General features: G+C 40.6%; 1 protein-coding gene across 2 annotated transcripts in view; it reads right to left on the bottom strand.

The window, feature by feature from the left end:
- LOC126297612 (uncharacterized) overlaps positions 1 to 19,274 on the bottom strand; it is a 229,024-nt gene that overhangs the window by 3,550 nt on the left and 206,200 nt on the right. For both annotated transcript variants that reach the window (XM_049988617.1, XM_049988618.1), the window contains one exon: positions 17,638 to 17,731. In XM_049988617.1, coding sequence (XP_049844574.1) covers positions 17,638 to 17,731 — 94 coding nt within the window. The remainder of the gene's footprint in view (positions 1 to 17,637; positions 17,732 to 19,274) is intronic.

Here is a 19,274-nt window from a genome sequence, read left to right as displayed (position 1 = left end):
TTTACATCAGGTGACCGACGACAACTGTAAATTTCTATGTCTCGCCACGCAACCCCATGACCACTCAGATTTAATTTGTGACCTCCTCCTTTTGCCACTGCTGCCACCAAAATATGAGTTCGCCAAGAAGACAATATTGGACCGACTTGCCTGCTCGCCACAGGGGTTAATAATCAAGATCATGTATGAGGAACACCTGGGGGACCGCACTTCATCACAACTCTGGCATTGCTGGACTTTACCCTGTGGGCGGTATGGTCTGCGAAGTTACCTACCGACCGGCAGATACACCTGCTACTGCCCTCCTTCGAGTCTATCGGCTCTCTTCTTCGCATCACAGATCAGCTGTATGCACTATTATGACAAAAACAACCAGCACACCTTTCACCACTGGTTGGCACTACGCCGCCTGTATACCAGCCGTATGAAAGCAGACGTAAGGCTCGTTCTGCCTCCACACCATCTACACCACCAGGCAGTACACGTTCACTCTCTCCCCTTTCCGAGCACTCAAGAATTGCACACACACCATCCGTCCTGGTTTACATTCTGGAACAGCATTCCGGAACAGATCAGCGAGGACAAACCACGTCCGCTCTCACAAACACCGCCACCGCCACATCTGGCTCATCTGTACTGTTGGTACCACTAGATTATCAGGGATGAGGTCAAGAAGTACAGATTACCTTGCCAGCACCCAAACACTGACCGCAGGATCTAAAAGACGCTGATTCCTGCGGGGAACTTCACATGCATCCTCAAACATTGCCAAACATCCAACCGTCCTCTCGGCGGAGCAGTCATTTATACATTTCGTCGCGGCTCTTTTTTCTAGTCGACACAGGTTCTGATGTGTCCATCATATCTACATCATTGGCGGCTCCTGTTTTTTCACTGACGAAGTCGCTTCTATGTGCTGTCGAAGCATCAACATTACAAACTATCGGCTCTGCTAAAGTTACGGTGCATCTGTCTCCTCCTCTATGTTTCCCATGGACTTCTTACATTGCCGACGTTGACAAAGCAATTCTCGGTATGGATTTCTTGTCCCATTACAAAAAACTCTCCCCGAACATTGTCCAAGATCCAGTGGTACACCACCCTTCCGACACTCAGATACCATGCTCAGGGACTTATGCTCGTTGTTCCATTTCCGTTGCGACATGTGATTTGGTTCGCGAGTGCTCCACCCTAACGGACAAAACTGTGACCTGCATCACTAATCTACTGTCAGAGTATGATGCAGCGACCCAACTCCATCGGCAACATGACGAGTTGAAACAACTCATTGCTCACACTTTCAAAGAGCTCACCATGTTTCGTACCTCGTTGCTGCAACTGCAAACCACAGTTCCTTCACCTGATCGACCTTCATCAGCAGACACCAGAACGGACATTCATCAGGTTAGTTCAAAAACATTCATTGTGTGTGACGATTCGTGATCAGTGATCTCTGCACCCACCACCCAACACACACCCGCTACCTGCAGTGCCATGTGTTTCAAACACTGCTTGTAATGACAGTCGAGAGCGCAATGCGAACACGCACACCGCACAGGTAGCCGCCCCGCGTGTTGGTAAACATTCCCCGTCTCTCACGGGCCAACCACGTGATTTGGCTGCCATCGCCGTTTCTGGCGTGACACCAACGCCTCTCTCACCCACGCTGATTACTCAAGGCAAAGCTAACAACTCGCCACACGCCTCGATCCGCTCTGTGCCGCACGTGCAGCCGACCTCTCCAAACAAGCGCACACCACGCTCATGTAATAGGCATGTGACTTTCGTGCTGCCTTTTCCCACTCATGCTAATAGCTACACCTCATCGCGCCACACTTGTCCTAAAACTTCACGTCAGGACGTCACTCAGCCTCGTGTGCAATTCTCAGCATCCATCACTGGCAGAATGACACTCAAGATAATTACCACTGCCGGCCCTCATATTAGGCACAAGGTTAGACTCCTCAACCCCATTAAGTTTCGCGCGGCCTGGCAGCAAATTAACGAACTTCTGGAGGCAGGCATTCTACAGCCATCGGACAGCAATTTTGGTCTTCACTGATTCACCTCGTCACCAAACACTACAGTGCTTTTCAAATGTGTGGCGATTACAGATGCTTAAATGCTCGTACCATTATGGGCAATTACCCAGTGCCAAACATAAACGATTTTACCCATATGTTACTGGGCACCACAATCTTCAGTGTGATTGACTGTAAACTTGCCTATCATCAGATTCCCGTAGTGCCGGAAAACATTCCAAAAGCTGCTATCAACAAGCTGCTCTGTTTGTTCCAATGAAACTACATGCCATTCGGCTTAAAGAATGTGGCACAAACGTGGCAACGTTTTACTGACTCAATCTTACGACAGTTTGAGTTGTGCTTTGCATACCTGGATGACATTCTCATTTTCAGCAAGTCGAATGAGGACTACGATCATTTATGCCAGGTCCTCCAGACCTTGAACTCCAACAGTGTCGAGGTCAACAAAGATAAATTCCAATTGTGCCAGTCTTCTGTGACTTTTGGGGTGACACCATCTCCGCAGATGAAATACAGCCTCCCAAATCCCAACGTGCAGGCTATCACATCATTGCCACCCCTGACTATGTACAAAGAACACTCTGACGTTTCCTGGGTACTATAAATTACTACCACCAATATCTACCTTCTGCCACCGCCATGCAAGCCCCGCAGACAGACTCATTGTCTGGCAAACGGACTTCGGGCCTTAACTTGGTCTCTCAATTTACTATGGACTTACGCTTCATCAAAGGCGTGGAAAACATCCCTGCTGATTTCTTTTGGCGCATCAATACTGTCTCACGCATCATCGATTTATCCAATCTCGCCACTCTTCAGGCCTCTGACGAGCAATCTCAAGCTCTCCTCACAGATCCTCAGACATCGCTTGTGTTTACCAAAGCCAAGTTCCCCGGCATCTCAGACGAAGTGTGGTGCGACTCTTCTACCGGCACTCTGTGGCCGTTGCTCCCTCCTACATTGCGAAGACAAGCCTTCGACGTCTTGCATAACATCGCCCACCCTGGAGTCCGCGCCACCACACACCTCATCACCAAGAGTTTTGTTTGGAAAAATGTTAAGCAGGACTGTCAAACCTGAGCATGCAGCTGCATTTCCTGCCAATGCAACAAAATCGGATGCCACACTTCTCCTGCTTATCTTATCACTTGTGATGTTACTCTTTGTGGAGTCACTTGATTTATCAAGCACAGGTAACTGATTTACAAATGTAATTTTGAATAATGTGCTAACCTGTATGACTTTTCTTGTTCAACAATTTTACAAATGTAGTAAAGTGTTCTGTGGTCAACAAATGATTACAATTTCAGAGAAATTTGATTGAGTTATTCAAGAGAAAGGGCTTCAAAATTTGAGTAAGTCAATACCATGTTTGTTTACCTCTGACCCTTATGCACACAGTTATTCAGCTTGGCACTGATTGATAGAGTTGTTGGATATCCTGAGTGACATTGTGCTAAATGCTGTGGAATTGGCATGTTAGATCGTCAAAGGGCCACACCAATAATGTTGCAAATATTATCAATTTGGATAGAGATACACAACCTTGCTGGCCAAGGTATGGTTAACTTAATAAATATTTGGAGCACAAACAACAAACAATATGGACTTTTCCTGCATGTTAGCTTTGTGAATGTATTGAACAGCAGTTTAAGTTGTTTCATGATGCCATTTCTGCAACTTACGAAATACGTGGGACACAATTAACAAAAATTATCATACGTCACTATTTGTTACAATGGGCGAGCACAAAGGCAAGCAGTAGAAACTGTTGCCATGTACAGGTGAGCATTATCTTGCTGAAATACAAGCCCAGGGTGGCTTCTCATGAAGGGCAATAAAACAGAGCATAGAATATCGTCAATACACCACAGTGCTTTACATGTACCATGAATGACTGCCACAGGATTCCTGCTATGGAAAGAAATGGCACCCCAGACCACCACTCTGGGTTGTTACGCCATATGGTGGGCGATAGCCAGGTTGATATCCTACTGCTGCTGGGGCTGTCTCCAGACAAGTCTTCGACAAGGAACCTCATTGACTAGAGTAGGGTTGTCTTCAGTGAAGTATCCCACTTCGAAAATGAACACCAATGACCAGTGAAGATGTGCCTGCAAATGCCCCAGACAGCGGTGGGATACCAACCTGACAGTCACCCGCCATATGGCTGGACAATCAGGAATGAGGGTCTGGAATTCATTTCTTTGGTTGTTATCTGTTGCACCATTACAGCACAGAGGTATGTTGACAATATTCTATGCCCCATTTTGTTGCCATTGATGGCAAGCTATGCTGGGCTTACATTTCAGAAAGATAATGCCCACTTGCAAAGGGCGCGAGTTTCTACTGCTAATTTTCATGCATTGGCCAGCAAGGTACCGGGTCTCTCCCCCATTGAGAACATCTGGAGCATTCTTCGCAGGGCCCTCCAACTGGCTCAGGATTTTTATGATCTAACACACCAATTGGACAGAATTAGGCACAATATCCTCAAGAACTCAATCAATCACTGCCAAGCCTAATAACTGCTTGCTCAGAACCTCATGATTACACTAACCACCCTGTGTTTATGGATTCTTATGAACAAAGTCTGCATTAAACAGTCATATACACCGCTATAGAAAACTTAAGGATGAGATAGATAAAGTAACATAACATATTTATTACTAGGTGGCAATGAATGAACATGCGGGTACATGTTACAGACATCTACTAGTCATTCACAGGAAGTTGGATGTCACATGGTGTGAGGTCAGCATGACTACAGCGTCAGATGGGACCGGCACTGAACACAAGCCAGTTACAGTGCAATGTGGTGGTGGTGGTGGTGGTGGTGGTGGTGATTACAACATGGCATGGACACAACATTTGGAAGAATTATCATAAAACTGAAGGACGAAGTGTGAAGAGTGTAGCCCAGGAGTTTGACCTTGCTCATAGCATAGCCACGTGTGTGGCTTGTGTTCCAAACCACAGACAATGAAGGAAAGGAACAGTTTTCCAGGGTCAACTACAACAGCAGGTGACTGCTGGATCACCCCATGTCAAATTGCCGAATTTCAGAACATTTTCCTGCTTGATCATCATGGATTTTGTTGAAATTTTATGTGAATATTCCCTCATCCTCCCCCCATGAACCATGGACCTTGCCGTTGGTGGGGAGGCTTGCGTGCCTCAGCGATACAGATGGCCGTACCGTAGGTGCAACCACAACGGAGGGGTATCTGTTGAGAGGCCAGACAAACGTGTGGTTCCTGAAGAGGGGCAGCAGCCTTTTCAGTAGTTGCAGGGGCAACAGTCTGGATGATTGACTGATCTGGCCTTGCAACATTAACCAAAACGGCCTTGCTGTGCTGGTACTGCGAACGGCTGAAAGCAAGGGGAAACTACAGCCGTAATTTTTCCCGAGGACATGCAGCTTTACTGTATGATTAAATGATGATGGCATCCTCTTGGGTAAAATATTCCGGAGGTAAAATAGTCCCCCATTCGGATCTCCGGGCGGGGACTACTCAGGAGGATGTCGTTATCAGGAGAAAGAAAACTGGCGTTCTACGGATCGGAGCGTGGAATGTCAGATCCCTTAATCGGGCAGGTAGGTTAGAAAATTTAAAAAGGGAAATGGATAGGTTAAAGTTAGATATAGTGGGAATTAGTGAGGTTCGGTGGCAGGAGGGACAAGACTTCTGGTCAGGTGACTACAGGGTTATAAACACAAAATCAAATAGGGGTAATGCAGGAGTAGGTTTAATAATGAATAGGAAAATAGGAATGCGGGTAAGCTACTACAAACAGCATAGTGAACGCATTATTGTGGCCAAGATAGATACGAAGCCCACACCTACTACAGTAGTACAAGTTTATATGCCAACTAGCTCTGCAGATGATGAAGAAATTGAAGAAATGTACGATGAAATAAAAGAAATTATTCAGATAGTGAAGGGAGATGAAAATTTAATAGTAATGGGTGACTGGAATTCGAGTGTAGGAAAAGGGAGAGAAGGAAACATAGTAGGGGAATATGGATTGGGGCTAAGAAATGAAAGAGGAAGTCGCCTAGTAGAATTTTGCACAGAGCACAACTTAATCATAGCTAACACTTGGTTTAAGAATCATGAAAGAAGGTTGTATACGTGGAGGAACCCTGGAGATACTAAAAGGTATCAGATAGATTATATAATGGTAAGACAGAGATTTAGGAACCAGGTTTTAAGTTGTAAGACATTTCCAGGGGCAGATGTGGACTCTGACCACAATCTATTGGTTATGACCTGTAGATTAAAACTGAAGAAACTGCAAAAATGTGAGAAATTAAGGAGATGGGACCTGGATAAACTGAAAGAACCAGAGGTTGTACAGAGTTTCAGAGAGAGCATAAGGGAACAATTGACAGGAATAGGGGAAAGAAATACAGTAGAAGAAGAATGGGTAGCTCTGAGGGATGTAGTAGTGAAGGCAGCAGAGGATAAAGTAGGTACAAAGACGAGGGCTGCTAGAAATCCTTGGGTAACAGAAGAAATATTGAATTTAATTGATGAAAGGAGAAAATATAAAAATGCAGTAAATGAAGCAGGCAAAAAGGAATACAAACGTCTCAAAAATGAGATCGACAGGAAGTGCAAAATGGCTAAACAGGGATGGCTAGAGGACAAATGTAAGGATGTAGAAGCTTATCTCACTAGGGGTAAGATAGATACTGCCTACAGGAAAATTAAAGAGACCTTTGGAGAGAAGAGAACCACGTGTATGAATATCAAGAGCTCAGATGGCAGCCCAGTTCTAAGCAAAGAAGGGAAGGCAGAAAGATGGAAGGAGTATATAGAAGGCTTATACAAGGGCGATGTACTTGAGGACAATATTATGGAAATAGAAGAGGATGTAGATGAAGACGAAATGGGAGATACGATACTGCGTGAAGAGTTTGACAGAGCACTGAAAGACCTGAGTCGAAACAAGGCCCCCGGAGTAGACCACATTCCATTAGAACTACTGACGGCCTTGGGAGAGCCAGTCATGACAAAACTCTACCAGCTGGTGAGCAAGATGTATGAGACAGGCGAAATACCCTCAGACTTCAAGAAGAATATAATAATTCCAATCCCAAAGAAAGCAGGTGCTGACAGATGTGAAAATTACCGAACTATCAGTTTAATAAGCCACGGCTGCAAAATACTAACGCGAATTCTTTACAGACGAATGGAAAAACTGGTAGATGCAGACCTCGGGGAGGATCAGTTTGGATTCCGTCAAAATGTTGGAACACGTGGGGCAATACTGACCTTACGACTTATCTTAGAAGAAAGATTAAGAAAAGGCAAACCTACGTTTCTAGCATTTGTAGACTTAGAGAAAGCTTTTGACAATGTTGACTGGAATACTCTTTTTCAAATTCTAAAGGTGGCAGGGGTAAAATACAGGGAGCGAAAGGCTATTTATAATTTGTACAGAAACCAGATGGCAGTCATAAGAGTCGAGGGGCATGAAAGGGAAGCAGTGGTTGGGAAAGGAGTGAGACAGGGTTGTAGCCTCTCCCCGATGTTATTCAATCTGTATATTGAGCAAGCAGTAAAGGAAACAAAAGAAAAATTTGGAGTAGGTATTAAAATTCATGGAGAAGAAGTAAAAACTTTGAGGTTCGCCGATGACATTGTAATTCTGTCAGAGACGGCAAAGGACTTGGAAGAGCAGTTGAACGGAATGGACAGTGTCTTGAAAGGAGGATATAAGATGAACATTAACAAAAGCAAAACGAGGATAATGGAATGTAGTCAAATTAAATCGGGTGATGCTGAGGGAATTAGATTAGGAAATGAGACACTTAAAGTAGTAAAGGAGTTTTGCTATTTAGGAAGTAAAATAACTGATGATGGTCGAAGTAGAGAGGATATAAAATGTAGACTGGCAATGGCAAGGAAAGCGTTTCTGAAGAAGAGAAATTTGTTAACATCGAATATAGATTTATGTATCAGGAAGTCGTTTCTGAAAGTATTTGTTTGGAGTGTAGCCATGTATGGAAGTGAAACATGGACGATAACTAGTTTGGACAAGAAGAGAATAGAAGCTTTTGAAATGTGGTGCTACAGAAGAATACTGAAGATAAGGTGGATAGATCACGTAACTAATGAGGAGGTATTGAATAGGATTGGGGAGTAGAGAAGTTTGTGGCACAACTTGACCAGAAGAAGGGATCGGTTGGTAGGACATGTTTTGAGGCATCAAGGGATCACAAATTTAGCATTGGAGGGCAGCGTGGAGGGTAAAAATCGTAGAGGGAGACCGAGAGATGAGTACACTAAGCAGATTCAGAAGGATGTAGGTTGCAGTATGTACTGGGAGATGAAGCAGCTTGCACAGGATAGAGTAGCATGGAGAGCTGCATCAAACCAGTCTCAGGACTGAAGACAACAACAACATTCCCTCATGTCCCCAATAAACCTTGTTGCAGTTTAACATTCACTAAAACAGTACTGCCTGGTGTACAGTCACTTGTTTGACTCTACGTGCGAATGCGCAGAGCGAGGACGGATTTTAGATGTTATATCTCAGGCAATATTTTCTGGAAAGAAATTGAAGAAAATTGGCTGTCTTTTATGACTTCATGCATTCCTCAACAGTAATTTATGTATCACCTTCCAATACTGAATAAATGAAGTGAAAATTTGAAGATTTTGTAAAAACATCAATAATGAGGTATTTTTGACCTGATTTCACAGAAAACTGTGTTTCATAAAATTTACCAAGCTGGGCTCATTAGGAAGACCATGGTTTTAACTACCAAAATAGTGTATTTGATTACACAATGTTAGATAATTTGAATCAAAGTTGGTTGTGAAGACCCCAGTATGAAGAAATGTAAACTTCGGGTTTTTATATCTCTTAGCGTAAATGCATGCGGGCATGAAACTTACCACATAACACACTGGTAGTACAAGGATGTGGAATAAAAAATTTCATCCACCTGGTATTCTTCAATAATTACCAAATTAGTCAAAAAGATGGTTTTTATGAGAAGGTGAAAATAGGAAATACTTGACACTTCCTTATACACATAATGTTTTCTGTTAAAGCTTCAAACCCAGGCTCATCTGCAATGTGTTTTAAATCCCCCCAAAACACTGGTCTGAATTTCCAACACGCACTAACAATGGTGTATAAACTGAGACAAACTAGTTGGAAAAATTGTGCTGTGAATAAAATTTTAACTTTGGCTTTGTATATCTCATTGATTAGAGGCATGATAAACAAGACACTCTGGACAACAACAACTTAGCAACATAAGGTTTTCCAGTATAAAAAAATTATTCACGCATTGCTTTCTGAATTTCTATAAAATCAACTCAAACGTGTTTTTCAAGGAAATAACAAAAAGAGATCAAATTCAATTTGCTGTTAGAAAATCTGTTTTCCACAAGTGATTTCAATCTAATCAGATGTTTTCAAGTATTCATAAAATTGCATTTGATTTTCCAATGCGCACTAACAATACCTGGAAATTTCAGGAACTGTGTGACAGCAGCAGGCTACATTGCAGAAATCTATTGTGCATGTTTCATTGCATGAGGTTCTTACCTTTATAGTTACAATTAATATCAAACTATATTGTGTTGGTCCATAGTGACATTGTCTTTACTGGTTCATAAACATGAACCGGCAATCCCATCACCATATGGGTCACACCTGATAGCTGTGAAATACCACTCATGAGTTGGGTTTTACATCTAGGTTCCTGCTCTGTAATTTGGTTTCTTAATTTAGTTTCCGAAATCCTGTCATGATAAATGTCTGCTTAAAAACCCAGTAAAAAGTTATATCAGTTTTGGTTTTAAACTTGACAACATTGCAACATTATTGAAATATCAACGGAACAAAATGATGCACTGATAAAACTTATGCATCCTCCTGGCCCAGCTCATTCATTTTATTGGCCCAAAAGTCAAGATGTTTGCTGGGCACTAGACCACCACCTCATTTCCCCACACACTGATCCTTAAACATCATCTGGCCATCAGTATCAATTTCCAGAAAGGGAATTGCAGAAAGTGGCTCAAGAATTTTGAAAAATATGAATTGCAATGTTAAGATGTTTAAAATCAAACATATTACTTTTTGCTTACTGCCTATATGAGATCCTTCTATGGATTTGAGAATTGGAGATTAGGTACTTAGCAAATGACTTTGTAAGTGGCGAGGTACCACCACAAGGCTTTGGAACCCAAATTAAGAAATCAAATTACAGACTTGGTAACATGGGTGAAGATACCAACTCATGAGTGGTATTCCATATCTACTGGGCGTGGCCCCTATGGTGGTGGGGTGGACAGTTTATGTTCTTGAACTGGTAGTGACAACTTCACCAAGGACCAACACAATATAGTCAGATATTACTTATCAATATAAAAATAAAAACCTCATGCAATGGAACACAGACAGTATGTTCCTGCAATGTAGCCTGTTGATGTGGTACATTCCCTCAAATTTGTCCGTCATTTTCAGGTACTGTTAGTGCACATTGCAAAATCAAGCACGATTTTTTTTGAATGCTTGAAAACACATGCTTTCCAGCTGTGATTAGTTTGAAATCAATTATGGAAAAGAAATTTGCTAAAAGCAAACTGAATATTACCTCTTTTTGTAATTTTTACAAAAACCAAGTACGAACTGATTTTGTAGAAATTTACGAGTTTTGTCCATAAAATAACATCTCCAAGGCACTGGAGCCATGAGGAACACCTTTATGCTAGGATCTGGCAACACCAGTGTGTAGCTTGGCAAGGCCACAGAAGCTCAAACAAACATTGCCTGTCGGCAAAGTGATTGCCACCGTGTTCTGGCAGAGAAAAGGTATATTGTTATGTGAGTTTATGCTTACTGGCACAACAATAAATGCTGCTTGCTACTGTTAGGCTTTAAAACAACCATGTCATGGCTTTCAAAATTGTAGGAGGAGACTGCTGATGAAGGGAGTGTTTTCACCACGACAATGCTCATCCCCATACTGCCCATGCAATAGCAGATCTCCTGACCCAATTCAGATGGGATACTCTCACTCATCCCCCTACAGCCCTGAGTTAGTACTTGGTGATTCTCATTTATTTCCTCTGCTGAAGTCATACCGGGGTGGAATGTATTTCCAGACCAATGACAAGTTGAAAAACAAGGTCCAGCACTACGCACACAGCATGGTGGGAAGAGTTCTATGACAAGGATATATGAAAAATACCATAGCACATGCAAATGTGCATTGATCACAACTGTGATTACGTTGAAAACTAGCTGCAAGTCCAGCCTTTCGATCAATGTGACATTCATTGCCAATAAACGTGTTTCCCATGTAAAGGGAACAAACTGGAGACATTTTCTGGACACACTTCATAGAAAGCTGTATGTTGAATGGTAGTTTATGTTGGAAAACCTTATTCTGTTAATTTACTGTGTCCAAATTTCATGTTTATCATGCCTGTAATCAACGAGATGTAAGAAGCCAAAGTTGAAACTTTATTCCAGATAGTAGTCACCTGCTCAGACTCAGTCTGAGTAGTGATTCTGGATGTACTCTCACATGGCAAGAGGTAGGAACATGTAGTGCATCCAGGAACATTGTCAGACATGATTGTTGTCGTGGTCCAGGTATTATGGTGTGGGGAGGCATAATGTCGCATGGGCATAGTGATCTCCAAATCTTGAAAAGGATACACTCACTGGTCAAGATAATTCTGACACTGTACTTTTTCCCTCTGTGTGTCTTTTTAGGGTGCATATTCAGCCCTGACTTCAGTTTTATGGATGACTAAGTGTGGCTGCATTGAACAGCCCAGATGGAGTAGCTCTTGGAATGAGAGGATATCTGTTGAACGGACTGGCTTGCTTGTTCCCAGACTTGAGCATGCATTGAATGTCTTTGGGAGATGTGTTTCAGCATGTCTACATGCACCAAAGACCATTCAGCAATAGTCGATTGCATGATGGAGAAATGGAATGCCCTACCACAAGAACGCCTGCCAACCTTGTGGCCAGCATGGGAGTACATTGCACGGCATGCATTGCCATCCAAGGTGCTCACACAACCTATTAAGAACCATGTCCTGCCTTCTGTAATGTCGAGGAGACCATTCTGAATCATGGTGTAACTATTGTCTTTGAATAACGGTGTCACCTCATTCAACATTTCTTCTGCACATACTGCAACAGTTCTTTTTATGTATGAGCCAACTTTCATCAGTCTACATTACTTGGCAGTGGCACATCATTCAAAAGCTACTTTTGTCTTAAGTTTTGCACACGTGGTCGGCAAGGCGTTCTTGTCAACTGCAAGTGACATGGACACACGAAAAGTAGCATATACAAGCTACTTTGAATCCATTATTAGGTATGGTATTGTTTTTTGGGGTAACTCGACAAACTTAGTGTGGATACTAAAAATACAGAAAAAAAAAAATCATATGAAATATGTGCACTGCAAATCACAAAGAACCATGTAAACCATTATGTAGAAAACTTAAAATATTAACTCTGCCATCCTTATACATATATGAGATTATTATATTTTTGTACACCAGACATGAATTATTTGAGGGAAACCATTTTGTCCATTCACATGATACCAGAAACAAAGAAAATTTTATGCTCCCCACCCACCGCCTCAGAGACCTCAATACATGAGAATTAAAATTTGTAATAAATTAAAAGGGAACAAGGTAATGCAGATGAATTTAGGTTCACTTAAAAGAAAGCTATACGAGGTACTGACATTGAACTGTTATTACTAAGTGGATGAATTCATGTGGGACAAACTGGAAATGTGAGCTGGGTACAATGTGTTATCCTTATAGTGTTGTTATTTATTGTAGTGCTATTATTTATTAATGTAAAAACCATTGTAATTGCTTTATAAATTTTTGACATGTCTCCTGTATGCAAACCAAATGGATTGCAAATGTACGTCATGAGATGACTAAAACACAATTCACAAAAATTCACAATTTCAGGCATTTTCAGATTAAAACTAGATCATTCCTTTTGTAATATATCTTCAAATACATATTGGAACTGACTAAATCCTATGACGGAATCTATTATTTGTGTGGATCACCATAAAAGCTAGGAATCTAAGACGACATGGTGTGTGTTCGCATTATGCTGAATGCTGTATGGTGGACATCAGGTAGGTATTACAAGGCAATTAACATGTTTCGATTTATACAGAATATTGCCCATCTAGTGTACACTACACAAATGTGCTATAAAACAGCAGCTCCTACGACTAGGGTGTTCCTCACCACCGGCCGGAGTGGCCGAGCGGTTCTAGGTGCTACTGTCTGGAACCGCGCGACCGCTATGGTCTCAGGTTTGAATTCTGCCTTGGGCATGGATGTGTGTGATGCCCATAGGTTAGTTAGGTTTAACTAGTTCTAAGTTCTCGGGGACTGATGACCTCCGAAGTTGTCCCATAGTGCTCAGAGCCATTTGAACCATTTGTTCCTCACCATCTGTGCATAAGAATATTTGTGGTGTTCTCTTATGCAAATTTCTATATGATAGAAGCCAACCTAGTCTCTAATCAGATAGGATACAAAAATCCAAACTCACTTTTTATTAATCTAAATGCCATCCAGCATTGAGGTACTTAATCCATTACAGTGCTTTTCGTTTAGTGAAAAAGAATGCAACTCTTGAAAATTAAGGTTAAAAGAAACACAGTTTCAAGTTTTCCCACAACAATTTGTCTTTTTCCACGGTCATATTGTGCTTAGTCCCTAATCAATTTCAAGACAAATTTCTTCAAATTTCATTGAAATATATAGGAACATAATGGGGGCTTAACAGAAAAAAATGCTTAAAATGAATGTGGTATATTTTAACCAAGAAACTAATCTACAAGGATCCAGTAACAGAATTAAGTTAAACTTCCTCGCAAATTAAAACTGTGTACTGGAGCAGGACTCTAACACGAGACTTTTGCCTTTCCTCCACGCGTGCTAGTCCCACAAAGCATGCAGGAAAACTTCTGCAAATTTTGGAATGTAGGGTGGAAATAAAACTGTGAGTATGGGTTGTGAGTTGTATTTAGGTATCTCCGTAGGTAGAGCTCTTGCCTGTGGAAGGTAAAGATCTTGGGTCTGAGTTCCAGTTGGGTACAAATTTTTAATCTTTCAGGAAGTTTCAGATCAGTGCAAACTCCAATGTACACACTCCACTGCAGAGTGAAAAATTCATTCTTGAACAGAATTATGTGCCGTAATTAACACAAAAAAATTATTGCAAAACTAGAATGTGAGTAGGTTGCAAAGGAAGTAAAATATTATTAATAATACATTTCTACCAGGAATAAACAGCTGTTGGGAGCACACAGACATAGTAACAAAGAGCATTTAGTAAAATATTACACTTTTTTCAAAGAGATCGAACAATAAAGTTCAAATACAATGTGTAAAAAACAATTACGGAAAGAACAGTAACAAAATAATTTGGCAAGGAAACATACATGTATATTAAATGAAGACACAAGCAAGTATTTTTTAGAGAGAGAACTACTACTTCAATCTGAGAAACCTCTTTATAAGCACTTTCCACAATTTTTGTTTTCTCACTTTGGAGCTCTCATAGCTTTTCTCTAAGCTCTTTCCTACTTCTCTCATTTTATTTTGAGGTCTTCTAAACTGCTGTTTTCTCCACTAATGGTTTACTGCACTTACCACATGCATATTAGAAGCAATGGATTGACTGCTTTGTGATGAGTACAGATCCAACACCCATCATGACACTGACGACATCATGAACTGTATGAAGGGCTATTAGAGAGATGTCAGTCAAATTTTCAAACAGAATGGAGGAGTTGTCAGAGAAATATCTTTCAAGGCTGGTATTGCTATGGAAAGGAATCCAAGCTAGGTTAACGAATCTCTTAAATTTTCATGTCCACTCTTATCCTCAAAGGCCAGCATACAGAACTGATTGAAGCGATCATCATCCCCATAAATTTCTTTGTGGATTTCCTTTACTGACCTGATCTCTAAAAACATTTTGGAACACTCATGTTACCATAGTGATTTAAGGTAGTGACAAGTGTTAATGGTATGTCTAACCATCTCTTCTAAAAGATAGACATTAATTACCACTTCAAGGTCTAAAAATATGGTGCCCTTTTTAAAGGAACATGCCAAGATCCAGAATTTTGAATACCATACTCTTCATAAATGTAAGTAACTCATTCCAAAACGCAGAGATACCTTTCTCTGATACATCATATTAATTGAGAGCTTTTTTGGTTCGATACATCCACTTTCTGATATCTCAAAAGATTTATGTTGTCGTTTATTTTGAAGATAATCTGTCTCTCCAAAACTTTTGGTTTGACAAATTTTGTCATTATTTCCCATTGGAGGGAAGTCTAGAAGAAAGCTGCTAAGGGGGTATCTGACAAATTTAATCGAAACTTATCCCAGAAATGAAAAACAGATCCATCTGCTGGTTTCAGCTAACCTTGTTCAAACTCTCGTCAAATCCAAGTGCAAAGATGTCACAGGCAGCAACAGTATACTGTAGTTCTTGAGTGACAAATAGCTCCAGTCTGAACACAATGCTATTACATACTTTTGAAGCTACACTCTGGTAGAAATATCGCTGTCTGGGAATGTATCTGGTCAGAGATTAATAAGGCTGACAATGTCCCGAGAAGATTCGTGTGTCATGGCAGCTAACAGAGGTGAACAGATCCCTCCCCATGTCACGACCTCCCTCTAGCAACGTCAGCCATCATCCAGATGTTTCTGCAGTAAGTGCCTAATGTTACTGCCTAAGGGTAGAACCTGGTTGCTGGGAAACAAAATGAATGTTTGATGCACTCCCTGCCTACACCGCAGCAAACTAAAACACATGGAGACTAATAAAAATCTACATTTCTTCAGTAAAACTGGTAATTGTATTATACAGTGCACTTACTGAGTCGAGGGCACCATCAGGATTGTGGTTTACGTTGTCAGAATTGATGATCAGCTGAAAGTGTCCTGTGATGGGAGGCGGCACCACGGGATATGTTTCATGCATAATACTGGGGCCATGGCATTGATTAGCATGGATACAGGTACTCTCACCTTCCTACTAACTTCAAACCCAATGTGCTTCCTTCTCCTTGCATGACTGGATGAAGCCTGTCTGCACATCCTGCTGAGGGAGTTCACAAAGTGTGCACTGAAAACTGAATTTTTTTTCAGATGTGTGCTCTGCAACCAACCAAAATTTGGGATCCTCAGCCAAGCAAGGGTTGAACCTACACTACCAGTTCTTCGAATGAGCCCTGAGTCAACATATACATTAGACAAGATTGTATCTAAACAATACAGCAAGTTGTGTCCATGAGTTTACAAAGACGGAAAGCCACAAAAGGAATCTTACAACCCAGACTCCTTTCTTTCCTACGAGTGTGCACCACACCATCCCCTCATCTACTTCCATCTTTGTATGCATGCACAGGAAGGCAATATCATCTTCCTTGAGTGTACGTAACTGAAAGTATTTTACAGTGACTAAGACACACAACAGCATCATAACACTAGCCAGTAAAGAGAGAAATGATGCAAAGAGTCACCCCAAATGGCCCAGATGTGTACCTGTACAGTCCCCCACTTGACCTGTGGCCACCGGCATCATACTGTTCCCATTGCTGGCTAATAGCTCAACAATAACACGTGCACCTCCCACACGCTGACAGCCAAAGGCATGCTTGTCAGTGTTCTAATGATGCTATTTTATGTCTAATTCTAAAGCTCTATAATCAGACTTGTTTTACACAAAAGCAATCAGACTGATAGCTGTTGGCATGCTACAACAGCAATTTTTGGTTTACATTCAAAACAAAACAATATACCATATGCAAACTTATCACATTCTAGTACACCTGGTTAGAAATTACTGGATTCAAATAGTTCATAAACTGCCCTAAAATAACATGCCTTTGTCGTCACATTAAGTCAGTAAACAAAGCAATACTTGCATTTGGGCAGATGTAAATGTAAACCACACCAAATACTCTTCACAGCTCCTTGCTGGTCACATTGCATGACAAACGCATAGAATCATAGCACAACAACAAACCAGGAAAGCAGGGCCAGACTGCAGCAGTAGGAGCGCAAGTCATTCCATGTCTACAATAACAAACCTCAGCCAGCCAAGCCAAGCTCAACCAGAACTTTCCATACATTATTAACTTGTATTCTGTCCTCAAATCCTCAGTGCCCCTCTAGACTTTTAAAGGTTCAAGACACAGTATGTGGCATCAGTTCATCAACCTTTCCAGTATCTTATCTTCACAGCTTGCCAAGATAAATCGTGGTAACCCATTTATGAGGTTTTCTCAGCAAAAGCTGACTGACAATTTGCTACTGTATCCTCCTTGTACCCAGCACCAAATCATTAGTACAGGATGAACTTCTAATAAAGCTTATGTTATGGTGGAATGGTGATTTAAAACCAGCAGTTTGACTGCTTTACAAGAAATAATGTTAATTCAATTAGTCAACTGCTATAAACAAAATAAATACTATTTAAATGTGAGAGAGACTACACGTTAATCCACTGAAATTGGACTTGTTACCTGTATGTTTAATGACAGTTGGGCTTGATCGAGGAACTATTTTCCTTTTACATTTCTCTGCTACATAGTTTGCTGATGTTGATTTACTTAAATCCTGGAAAAGAAATGCTTTAATCAGCTAATACAGCATTTCTGGCCATATTTTGACTTCAGTACACATTCAGGTTCTTTCCATTATTACATTTGTTTATATTATTCTTAAGTTTCTAATATATCTTGCTGCTGAATCATGAAGATTCAGGAGACCAAAAGTATGTACAATATTTTTCCAAAAAACAGACATGAGGAGCATGTTCAGACAATGATGATGGAATGTTTACCATTCCATTGACAGCAAGATGACTGGAAACAGATTACTACCACAGAAGATGCAAGAATAGAGAACAGAAACAGTTATAATGTTACAGTAGGAATCATGTGGTGTTTGTGTGAAGTAATTTAAGGAAACCTTACAATAGTAAATCAGGACTGCCAGATAGGTATTTGATTCCTGCTTTTCCTGAATACGAGTTTATAGTTTATGAATTGCTGCCCCTCCTTGCTCAGTATTAAAGCTGATTTTAACTTCTGGCAACGTTCTGTATCTGAAAAAATACCAAACAGCACTAAGTTTTAACTTTGCATAACAGAGGGATCTTCTCCCCCCTCCCCTTCCTTCACAACCAAAATGCAAAGTGTTAAGCGAACAGGTTTTCTGATTGAAGGAAGGCGATGGTATACTAGCTTGAAGAGCACCATATCTCTTAAATCAAAGTGGTGCATACAATCCTCACAATGAGTGCTTTACCACAAAAAACGGAGTGGAAAGAGGAGCAAATTATTTGCTACATTTATGGAAGAAATGTGTGTTAAAGTAACCTGAAATGCAAGTTCAAGTGAAAAATAAGATAAATGAAAAATTCCAAAGAGAATAATTTTGGTTAAGGCCAATACAGTGGCATGAACTAACAACATTAATGTACTCAGCCTTGAAGCACTTGGAAAAACAGTTTTCATTTTATGACAATGTGTATGGCATGCACTTTGGAAACCAGCATGAATTTAGGTATTACAGACTAGAAAATAATCAGGTAGCAAATGTTAGAGCTTTGAACTAAAACAAAACACAGGGATATCTAAACATCAAAATACCATGTTCAGCAATTTGTACAGCAAACATGTGAAAAGAGGATTTCATTATGATCTAGAAGTAACTTTTTTTGGTATTATTTCACAGATCAATAAATAATGGATGATCTAAATGGAAGATATGAAAATGCAGATCCTCCCCAATTATATTATTCTATATAAAGCTGAAACTACAAAAGATTATACCACTAAGTCCCATCTTCAATGTGGTCATTACAGCTGGTGTAAGACAAAAGCATATATATGAGCATTTCCACTTAGAATGAGTAGTAGTTCATGTTGGTAAATTGCACATTGAACCTGTATCAGGTATATGTCAAGTGGCACAAATCTTAAAAAAGTTAATTACAGCTTGAACCTTATGAATGTTTTGAGTTGTTTTTTAGGTATGGTGTTGCAGTGGAACATTTTGATATCAGTAATCAAACCTATTAAAGGAAATGTTGGAGTAAAACTTTTACTGCTGTTTAATACTAACAGAATATTGTGTGCTAATTATATTGAGCCTT

This window comes from Schistocerca gregaria, chromosome X, assembly GCF_023897955.1.
Source record: "Schistocerca gregaria isolate iqSchGreg1 chromosome X, iqSchGreg1.2, whole genome shotgun sequence".
Taxonomy (NCBI): domain Eukaryota; kingdom Metazoa; phylum Arthropoda; class Insecta; order Orthoptera; family Acrididae; genus Schistocerca; species Schistocerca gregaria.
Note: the sequence above shows the minus strand (reverse complement) of the source record. Positions and strands in the feature narration are given on the sequence as shown.